Below are 11,481 nucleotides of genomic sequence, written 5' to 3'. Positions count from 1 at the left end.
AAAACGCCATAAAGAGTTTTATGTACATCCTAACAGTGCTACAACCACTATAAGCAAAATGTTGGATTTATGAAAATGATGGTGTGATTTAAAAACTAGCTCTTTTTTTTTTTTTTTTTTTTGCTTTGGAACAAGGTTTGAAACGCAACATTTCCCTTTGCATGGGAATCTGTTCACATTGCACCTAAATTCAAAGGAATAGTGAATTCAGCTGAAACATTTGCCTGGTTATACGAAGGAAAACAAGTCTTGTAGATGGCATCAGCTATACTGAGCACCTTTGTTAAAGAAATAACCTAACTTATATTAATGTAATTATTAAATATTTGAGGGTGCTAAGGCACTGGCACAGGGTGCCCGGAGAAGCTGTGGCTGCCTGTCCTGGGTTCAGCAGTAGCAGTCATTTATTTCTCCTTCTTAGTAGCTGGTGCAGCACTGTGTTTTTGACTTTCAGCCTGGGAACAGTGCTGATAACACCGATGTTTTTAGTTACTGCTCAAATGTTTGGTCTGGCCAAGGACTTTGTGAGCCTCATGCTCTGCCAGGGAGGAGGGGAAGCCAGGAGGAAGCAGACAGGACACCTGACCCAAACTGACCAAAGAGGTATTCCATACCACAGCACGTCATGCCCAGGAGGTAACTGGGAGTTAGCCGGAAGGGCTGGGACTGCGGGGTTGGGCTACGTGTCAGTTGATGCTCGGAGGGGCTGGAGGGGGCGAGCTATCAGTCGGCGGCTGGTGAGGTGCTGTATTCTCTTCCCTTGTTATTTCCCTTATCGTTACTGGTGGCAGCAGCAGTGGTTTTGTGTTATACCTTAGTTACTGGCCTGTTCTTATCTCAACCCGTGGGAGTTGCATTCTTTTGATTCTCCTCCCCATCCCTCCGGGAGTGGGGGAAGGGAAGGAAAAGGGGGGGAGTGAGAGAGCGACTGCATGATGCATGGCTGACTGGGTTTAAACCACGACACTGCCCCATCCCTGGCAGTGTTCGAGGCCAGGTTGGACACAGGGGCTTGGAGCCACCTGCCCTAGCGGAAGGTGTCCCTGCCCATGGCAGGGTTTGGGACTGGATGAGCTTTAAGCCCCTTTCCAACCCAAACCACTGCCGCCCACACACGTTCCAGAGCCTCCACCACAGGAACCCGCTCCCATTGCCGCGCGGTGCACGCCGGGAGCTCAGTCCATTTCCCGCCCCTCGGTCGGATCCCGCCGCCGCCATCGGACTGCGGCTCCCGGCGTGCCCCGCGCGGGACGCGCCTGCGCGGCCAGGGCTCCTCGGACAAAAACCTCCCCCTCCGGCTGCGTTCCCCTTGCCGGAGCGGCGCTGGGCTCAGCCCCCGACCGTGAGGGAGAAGAGCAGGGCCGTGTGGCGGCCGGACCCATCGCCGCCGCTGAGAGCCCGCGGGGAAACCGCCTCCCAGGAGGACTTGGGAGCCCGGCGGTGGGTGAGTGGGAGGGCGGGACCGGGCCCCGCCGGTACCAGGCGGGAGGGGAACGGCACCGTTATACCGCGGGTCGCTGAGGGAAGGCCTCCCCCTCCCTCAGCGCGGTGGGGCCGCATCCCCCGTGGGGCTCTGGCTGTGTGGGTGGGAAATGGCGGGGCGCGGTATGTAAAGGGCTCTGTGGGCCCTTCCTCACACCTTCCTGAGGGGTGGCGGTGGGGCCTGCACCGGGGCCCCGCACCCTCCCAGGTCGGGAAGCGGCTCGTTGCGCACCGCGGTGCCGGGTACCCCACCAGGGATGGTACCCCATGCGCGCCTGGGACCAGGACCGAGCCCCTTGTGTGAGCCGCTGCCCGAGCCCTGGGGTGGGGGTGCCGGGCAGCTCATGTGAGGAGTTCCTGCAGTCGCATGCAGCTCGCGGGAGGATTTTATTGATTCTTTTATGTTGAAACCTAGAGGCCTTTAGGGCTTCTTTTCCCCCCTTCTATATACCAGGCACCCGAGTCTTACCCCGTAGGTGGCTGCTCTGCACAGAAGCCGCTGTCAAAGGGAGCAGGTTACCTGGGGGGAATCAGAATCAGCTCGGTTGGAAAAGACCTTTAAGACCAGCAAGTCCAAGCTTTACCCCAGCACTGCCAAGGCCACCAGTAAGCCACGTTGTTGAGGGCCTCATCTACGCAGTTCGTGAACCCTTCCAGGGATGGTGACTCCCTGGGCAGCCTGTTCCGATGCCTGACCACCCTTTCATTGAAGACGTTTTTCTTAATATCTAGCCTAAGGGGCAGGAGAACTCGGCAGAGAGACCCAGAGGGTGCTCCTGCACACTGGCTCCTTGAGGCTGGAGTTCATTCAGGGTGGGTTTTTGTGCAGCAATGTCTCTGTTCCAAAGGACCTGCCTACCCAGCAGCAGAGAGTTGTTATAGAAGCCTATCGACCTGATGTTTAAGGGAGGTCAGTGTAAAGTCATACACCTGTCTGGATGTGTAACATGATCCGCCTCTCTTGAATTAATGACAGAGTTTTTAGTTATCATGTTTTGGGTATCATCTGTTGTGTTTCTAGTTCTTTAATTGCAGGCTTAGTGTATAAGTTACTTGAGAGAAACATCCACATGGTGACTGTTTAATGAGTGCAACCACCCCCTTGTAAGCTAATTGTGTAGTTGAGGAGTTGTCAGTGCGTGCGAATCTTTGGGTTAAGAGCTTGCAATAAAGCGCAACTCTTAGACTCTGTTTATAAACATGTCTAGGTTTTTTTTTCTACTTGCCTAACTTGAGCTGTGCAATTAAAATAACCCCTATGAAACTTGTTAAAGGATAAACAAAAGTAAAGGCTTATAAATCCATTAGGTAAATTAGATGATATAAAAGTTTGTCCCTACCATATGGACTGGTAAGAGGCTACAGTCACTTCTTTGTCTTGTCAATCAGCACATAAGAACCTTTTCATAGAAGTTTCATTGAAACTCGTGTTCCTCTGTGTCCTGGGTTCAGCAGTAGCAGTCATTTTTCTCTTTCTTAGTAGCTGGTGCAGTGCTGTGTTTTTGACTTTCAGCCTGGGAACAGCACTGATAACACCAATTGTTTTAGTTGTTGCTAAGTAATGTTTACTCTGACCAAGGACTTTGTGAGTCTCATGCTCTGCCAGGGAGGAGGGGAAGCTGGGAGGAAGCAGAGACAGGACACCTGACCCAAACTAGCCAAAGAGATATTCTATACCACAGCACGTCATGCCCAGGATGTAGAACTGGGGGCAGTTACCCGGAAGGGCTGGATCACTGCTCAGTCAGGCTGGATATCGGTCGGCGGGTGGTGAGGTGTTGTATTCTCTTCCCTTGTTACTTCATCATTATTGTTATTGGTGGTAGTAGCAGTGGTTTGTGTTATACCTTAGTGTCCTGGGTTCAGCAGTAGCAGTCATGTTTCTCCTTCATGGTAGCTGGTGCAGTGCTGTGTTTTGACTTCCAGCCTGGGAACAGTGTTGGTGATACTGATGTTTTCGGTTGTTGCTAAGTAATGTTTACCCTGACCAAGGACTTTGTGAGGCTCATGCTCTGCCAGGGAGGAGGGGAAGCCGGGAGGAAGCAGAGACGGGGCGCCTGACGCAGGCTAGCCAAAGAGGTATTCCATACCACAGCACGTCATGCCCGGGGTGGGGGGTAACTGGGAGTTACCCAGAAGGACACGGGCTTCTGGGTGGGACTCGTTTCTTGACTGGTGGTATTGTATTCTCTTCCCTTGTTATTTTCTCTTATCATTGCTGTCGGTGGTGGTAGTGGTGGTGATTTGTGTTGTACATTGTTTGCTGGACTGTTCTTGTCTCAACCCGTGGGAGTTGCACTCTTTCGATCCTCCTCCCCGTTCCTCTGGGAGTGGGGAAGGGGAGAGCTCCGGGGGGTGGGGTGGTGGGCCTAGACTGCTTCCAGCCCGGCGCCACTCACTGGGAGTGAGTGAACAAGCTGTCTGGCTAGGGTTTAAACCACAACAGTTCTTTTGGTGCCCAACGTGGGGCATGAGGGGTTGAGACGAGAACAGTCCAGCAACCAATGTACAACACTGTCCTGGGTTCAGCAGTAGCAGTCATGTTTTTCCTTTGTGTTAGCTGATGCAGTGCTGTGTTTTGACTTCCAGCCTGGGGACAGTGTTGGTGAAGCCGATGTTTTCGGTTGTTGCTAAGTGATGTTTACCCTGACCAAGGACTTTGTGAGGCTCATGCTCTGTCAGGGAGGAGGGGAAGCTGTGAGGAAGCAGAGATGGGGTGCCTGACCCGGGCTAGCCGGCGAGGTATTCCATACCACAGCATGTCATGCCCGGGGTGGGGGGTAACTGGGAGTTACCCGGAAGGACATGGGCTTCTGGGTGGGACTCGTTTTCTTGGCCAGTGGTATCGTATTCTCTTCCCTTGTTATTTTCCCTTATCATTGTTGTAGTTGATAGTAGCAGTGGTGATTTGTGTTGTACATTGTTTGCTGGACTGTTCTTGTCTCAACCTGTGGGAGTTGCACTCTTTTGATCCTCCTCCCCGTTCCTTCGGGAGCAGGGAAGGGGAGAGCCCCGGTGCGGGGGGGGGGGGGGGGGGGGGGGGCGGACACGGACCTCGATTGTCGTCTGCTCGGCACCACTCACTGGGAATGAGTGAATAAGTTACCTGACTGGGTTTAAAACACGACAAACACAAATCATGCCCGCTACCACCAACGACAACAATGATAAGAGAAAATAACAAGGGAAGAGAATATGATACCACTGGCCAAGAAACCAGTCCCACCCGGAAGCCCGTGTCCTTCCGGGTAACTCCCAGTTACTGGACTGTTCTTATCTCAACCCGTGGGAGTTAACATTCTTTCAATTCTCCTCCCCATCCCTCCGGGAGCAAGGTTTGGGAGGAAAGCAGGGGGGGAGTGAGCGAGGGCTGTGTGGCTGAGTTGCGAACTGGGCTTAAACCACGACACTCTGTAAGACTGAGTTTGTCATTGTCCTGGTTTTGGCTGTGCCCTGGGTTCAGCAGTAGCAGTCAATTTTTCTCCTTGGTAGCTAATGCAGCGCTGTGTTTTGACTTGCAGCCTGGGAACAGTGCTGATAATGCCAATGTTTTCAGTTGTTGCTAAGTAATGTTTACCCTGACCAAGGACTTTGTGAGGCTCATGCTCTGCTAGGGAGGAGGGGAAGCCGGGAGGAGGCAGAGACAGGCCACGTGACCCAAGCTAGCCAAAGAGGTATTCCATACCACAGCACGTCATGCCCAGTGTGGGGGGTAACTGGGAGTTACCCAGAAAGACACAGGGTCTTCTGTGTCGGACTCGTTTCCCGGCAGGTGGTATTGTATTCTCTTCCCTTGTTATTTTCTCTTATCATTGCTGTCGGTGGTGGTAGCGGGGGTGATTTGTGTTGTACATTGTTTGCTGGACTGTTCTTGTCTCAACCCGTGGGAGTTGCATTCTTTCGATTCTCCTCCCCATCCCTCCAGGAGTTGGGGAAGGGGAGAGCTGTGGGGGAGGGGGTGGGGTGGTGGGCCTAGACTGCTTCCAGCCTGGCACCACTCACTGGGAGTGAGTGAATGAGCTGTCTGGCTAGGTTTAAACCACGACAGGCTGGGATAGTGTTAATTTTATTCCTAGTATCTGTCATAGTGCTCTGGTTTGGCTTTAGTCTGAGAACAATGCTGATAAGCAGTGCTTATCCTAATCAAGGACTTTCCAGTCTCTCATGCTCTGCCAGTGAGGAGAAACACAAGAAAGTAGGAGGGATCATAGCCAGGGTACCTGACCTGAACTAGCCAAAGGGATATTCCATACTATAGGACATCATGCCCAGTATGTAAACTGGGGGAGTTGTCCAGGAGGGCTGATCACTTCCTGAGGATGGGCTGGGCGTCAGTCAGCAGGTGGTGAGCAATTGTACTGTGCAGAGCAAAGTTTATTCCTTCATTTCTCTCTCTTTATTTTCTATAGTTATTGTTGTTATATTGTTGTATCTTCAGTTATTGAACTGTTCTTTTCTCAGCCCTTAGGCTTTTACTTTTTTTTTTCTGATTCTCTTCCCTATCCTACTGGGGAATGGGGGAAAGCAAGTGAGCAGCTCTGTGGTACTTAGTTGCCAGCTGGGCTTAAACCATGACAGCAATTTTCTGACAGAAAGTTGCTGACACATTCCCAAACTCTTGCTTATGGGATTGACTTTTATTTCTGGTCTGGGGTCCTGGGTGGAGAGAGACTTCTAATAAGATTGACATAAATGCTTTAGTTCTTAGAAGAACATGTGTAATAGATTCCATGAAAATCACTGTTCTGGTTCATTTGGTTAAATACAGTACTAGGAACAAGGGAGAAGATGCAGAATGAATTAAGTGACCAGATAGAGGAGCCTGATTACTTCTGTACAATGATTGGGTAATGAGTTTCACAGGTTTCCCAGGGTGGTTGGATGCATGCTAAGCTGGGCAGGAGCACACCAGTGTGGGCACAGGGTAGTTCACTGCATGAAGCTACTGTCTAAGGTGTATGCTTCAGTCAGTATGTAGCTGGCATCTGGATGATTCTTTCTCAAGGTGTTTGAACACAAATGGATGTTCATTATCAGTTTAGCTCTTTGTGGGAACTCCAGAGAAATTGAAGGCGTTTTGTTTGCTCTTAAATGAGTTTGTCCCTTTTGATCCCTGTGACCGTTGCAGTATGACATAGAGATCCAAAGGACCAGCTCGCACTAGCAAGGATGACAATTTCTCACTCTGGAAAATGTGCTAGCACCAATTTGTTCTATTTAAATAAATACAAATGAAGTTTAGACTAACTCACTTCTTGGATATTATGTGTAAGTCTTGATGGGCAGGAACTAAGGTAATTGTTACTCAACACGATCATCATGTTGACTAAGTAGATGTAGTTACACTGGTAAAGACAAATTATTGGATGGTCAGGACTGCTGTGATTAATATTTTGTTTATGTGGTTTCACTGTAATTTATGAATGCCTTGGTGTTGCAGTGGGGCACTGCATACTTAAACACTCCAAAACTCAGTGATTTGTTCCTCAGGTCTGTCTGGCTTTAATGCAGCAATGATTTTACACTAATGGCTTCTTAACTACTCCAAACTGGGTAGTAAGTTCACTTCTATATAGTTGCCTTGTGAGGTACAAAGTTAAATACTGCATTTTCATTATATAACATCATTACATGATTGTTTACATTGGAATCTTCAATGAAAATCAAATTTAAATATCTCTTTGCAAACATACAGACTTATGAGAGAAATCAGGTGCTTCTAAAATAATAGTTGCTCAAATAATGTTTTTCTTTTTTAATGTCTATGAAGAGTAGCAGAGCTACATCTAGGCTGACTAAAAGTCCTCAATCACGAGTATCACAAAACTACCTAGAAAAACGGGAATTAATTATTACTTAATTATTTTAGTGGGTGAGTCTCGGAGTGGTGTAGTGAGCACTCCTAGCAAAGTGATGCTGGTTCTGTCAGACTTTGTGTTGTCTCTGTGCTCTCTGGTGTGTTGAGCACCAGGTGTTTCCCCCCAGAACTTTGTTGTTTGTTAGGGACCCTTTTTCTCATTCTTGATGGCTTTTGGTTGCTGACCTTCCGCTTTGGTGGCTGCCCTTGAAGGTAAAAAAAAATAAAGCAAGCTTAAGTCAGTGAGCACTACAGTAGGGATCTGGGACAGCGTGTCGCTTTACAGCGAGATCATGTTACCAGGTTGCATGCTTCTGCAAATCCTTTCATTAACTGGAGTGGGATGTGCTGTTGTAAGTAGTTGCTGGTGGGTTTTGTTGGGGTAGGCCTTAATATAGAACATTTGGTGCTGAATCTTGATGTTGCTGCTGTGAGTTAAATCTGTGTGGTGGGAGATGGACTGAAATGGTGACAGCAAATGTCCCAGCTGCTGTGTTTAATGGGTCACTGTTGCTGCACTTGTAATGGTGTGGGGTGTGAATGAGAAGAGTATGCTTCCCAGGAAGCTGCTCCTCGGGTGAGACTGTGAGTGCCACATCTGTATTCCTGGTGTCTCAGACTGGAAAGTGATATAGCTAAAGGCTAGGGAGATAAATACACTATATTTTTAGTGAGCAAAAGAGCAAGACGACTGACTGTGCACCTTTCCTGAATCGGCCGCTTTGCTGTTCCAGGTAAGAGGCTGGGAAAAAAGGCAAAAGAGATACTTCAGGGAGTATGTGAGGGGGGACAAGGGCAGAGCTTCCCTGGTACATTAAAGCTTCTTCAGGGCTGCTCTGCGGTACTTCAGAGTTATTTTTATTCATTCTGGGGGTGAGAGGGGTAATAGCCTGGGTTCTGTCTTAGCTAACAGCTGACCAGGCATATGTACATGCTGACTTCTGTAGCCAGTGAGTCCAGGTTTGTACCTCCAAGGGAGCCAACTTCTATCTGGAGCAGCTGACAGTAAGCCAGAAAAGAGTTTGAATTGACTGAATGCCCTCTAGTATCTCCATATTGTCTTTCCTTCCTGTTCCTGATGCCAGGAAGCTTAACCCTCTCAGTTTTGGTGTAGGCTGTAAGCAGAGTTAAAATCTGTCAGACCTGCGTCTGCCTCTTTGCATTGGATTGAGCTGCCTCTGAACATCTGGAGCTGCTTTTGTTTGGTATGGTCCAGTAGTCTTTGTATTTCAAAACAGGCTGGTCCTCCACAGAGGTAACATGGATGTTGCTCATCCTAATTGATTCGTAATCCATATGCACCAGATGCAGATGGTGAAGAACTGGCAATGTTTATGTGGAGGAACTCCCAGATCCTTTGCTTCTGTATCTCGTGGGCTACAGCTGGTAAAAATACTTCCTTTCAAAAAATAGCTGCATGTATCTGAAGGTAGGGCTGTCAGACAGTCTGAGCACCCTTGCTGTAAGCTTGTTTTGTTTCTGCTCTGTGTGAGCAGTTTAGTGGTTTGGAGGAGCTGAAAATTGTTCCTTATGGATTATTTGTATAATTTTATGATGATCAGTGACATGACATAAGAAGGAAAATAGGGCATTCTAACAGGATTGTGTAGGTCAGCTATGAACACACATTGGAGAGTGAAGATGACAATCTGACAATCTCCTAAATCTGTGTGTACTGCGGCTAGGGTGGATGTGTGTCCTGTGTTCAGCAGTAGCAGTCATTTTTTCTCCTTCTTGGTAGCTGGTGCAGCACTGTGTTTTTGACTTTTGGCCTGGGAACAGTGCTGGTAACACCGATGGTTTTAGTTGCTGCTCAAATGTTTGGTCTGGCCAAGGACTTTGTGAGCCTCATGCTCTGCCAGGGAGGAGGGGAAGCTGGGAGGAAGCAGGGACAGGACACCTGACCCAAACTGACCAAAGAGGTATTCCATACCACAGCATGTCATGCCCAGGATGTAACTGGGAGTTACCCTAAGGGCTAGAGGACTGCGGGGTTGGAGGAGGTATTGGTTGGTGCTTGGTTGGGCTGGGGGGTGTGAGTTATCGGTCGGCGGGTGGTGAGGTGTTGTATTCTCTTCCCTTCTTATTTTCTTTGTCATTATTATTACTGGTGGTAGCAGCAGTGGTTTTGTGTTATACCTTAGTTACTGGCCTGTTCTTATCTCAACCCGTGGGAGTTGCATTCTTTTGATTCTTCTTCCCATCCCTCTGGGAGTAGGGGGAGGGCAAAAAGGGGGGGAGTGAGAGAGCGACTGCATGATTTATGGCTGACTTTGTTTAAACCACGACAATGTGTTGCAGAAAATCAGAAGATCCAGTGGTGGCAGGTTTGCATCCCAACAGTTTCTCTGCTAGGTTAGGTCAGAACTATCAACCGTAACTCCCTCTGAAACGAGATCACTGAACCAAATTTTAGGAAAAATAACCGTTTTTCAGCCAAGATCCTTTTGAAAAGATTCATTGCACTTAACAGCTTGTGCATATTAATCTGTACAGTTTGGAAAGAACCAAATTCTCTCCTTTGTCAGAAGGCCAATATTTTGGCAGAGTTAAGTATGCTGAAATTGTGCCCAGAAGGCAAGGAAGCCCATGGGTGAAAGCTGCAGCAGCCAAGAAGCAGTGTAGCTTTGTTAGATTTGGTTTTCTGTAGTGGTATATTTTCTTATGTTCCTTTTTATTCCAGCTTTGTAATGAAATGTGTGCTGTTGTACTCTGCTAGAATAACTTTTTTTTCCCTGAAATATCAAAAGTGACCCCTGGGGATCTAGCAGGAGCTGGGCTTCTTTCCCCTAAGGAGCAGCAGATCTGCAGTGATGCATAGGATCAGCTCATATTTTGGGGTTCTTGAGAGTTACCTTCTGTGACAGGATTTGATTTAGTGTTGTAATGTGAGGTAAGGGGTTAGTGTAGAGAAACCTGCTTTGGCATCTGCAGCTACTTTCCTGGAGAGTAGCAGGCAATGGGTAGATTTATCGTTTGAGGAATACCCACTTGCACTGCATCTGACAAAGGGTTGTTGGTATTGCTTATTAAGGCTTTTCTCTAAGAAATGCCTATTCCTTCATCCCTGCCCTAATTTTACATGTGTCCTCTATATGCTTAACTAAAAGCTTTTCTTCATAAAGCTTAATTATTTTTATGTGTCTGACAAGCAACTTCTAGAGAGAGTATCCATTTCAGGTGCATTTATAGAGTTTGGCATGTGTGCCCCTGGATGAGTACAGGGAAGATGGAAAGAAACTGCATTTTGTGGTTTTGTTCTCTCTTGCCTTGAGTATTTCTATTTTTTGTGTCTTAAAGAAGCAGCCAGAAAGAAACATGGGGAGTGAGATACATGATGTACATGATGGTTTGATTTGGCTTCCTGAAAAGCCACTTGTTATTTTGTCCTTGGCTTTCTCCTTGTAAAAGGAAAACACAGAGGGTTTTCTAGCAATATATCCTGGTGACCTTCTCATCAGACAGTGTGCTGGATATATCTGGGATAATTTTCTTTGTAGCAGCTGGTATGGAGCTGTGTTTTGGGTTTGTGCTTGAAACAGTGCTGTAATTCAGGGATGTTTTCGTTATTACTGCTTCTGAGTGGTGCGTAGTTGCTGTCTGGAGTTAAAAGGCAGCCAGGAATGTCTAAATGCTACATCCTTGGTACTTTACCAGAGTGTTTTGCAAAGCTTTATTCATTGTTACAAGCCTTTAGGTGGGCAAAGGCTCATCTTGGCACAGTTAAGCTGAAGGATTTATATGTAATTATAACTAATATTAACTGATCTGGAAGTTCTTTTTTAGCGATATGTGATTAAGATTAATAGATACATCATAAGTGGTACTCTGGCAGCCACCTATAATTGTTCAAAGGGTGGTTTTTAAATTGGCCTTTTTGTGTAGCATGTTGGTAATGGGTGTTACGCTTTTCCCAAGCCTTTGCAGGGGGATTTATGTGACAACAAAGTGGGGTCAAGATATGGGGTGTTGTGTGACCATGTTGGGCAGTGGGGTTGTCACACAACTCTCTAAGAGCTTGGTAATGCAGCCAGGTTCATAAGATCTACTCTTTTTAGATCTACATTTATTCCTTCAAATAATAAACACTGTCCAGTGGTACAGATATAGTGGAGAAAACTGTTGTTTTAAATGGAGAAACT

At 47.5% G+C, this 11,481-nt stretch overlaps 1 protein-coding gene across 1 annotated transcript in view; it reads left to right on the top strand.

Annotated features, from left to right (window-relative positions):
• Nucleotides 1-1,781: 1,781 nt before the first annotated feature.
• The window catches only part of GTF2I (general transcription factor IIi), a 78,582-nt gene continuing 68,882 nt past the window's right edge, over nt 1,782-11,481 (top strand). Inside the window, exon 1 of the mRNA XM_057410705.1 lies at nt 1,782-1,828. Within this exon, the coding sequence (XP_057266688.1) occupies nt 1,827-1,828 (2 nt within the window). The 5' untranslated portion in view covers nt 1,782-1,826. The remainder of the gene's footprint in view (nt 1,829-11,481) is intronic.

The sequence above is a fragment of the Pezoporus wallicus genome, unplaced genomic scaffold, assembly GCF_028554395.1.
Source record: "Pezoporus wallicus isolate ANWC-B61680 ecotype Strahan unplaced genomic scaffold, APGP_CSIRO_Pwel_v1 contig_8705, whole genome shotgun sequence".
Taxonomy (NCBI): domain Eukaryota; kingdom Metazoa; phylum Chordata; class Aves; order Psittaciformes; family Psittacidae; genus Pezoporus; species Pezoporus wallicus.
This window is presented reverse-complemented; position numbering and strand designations above follow the sequence as displayed.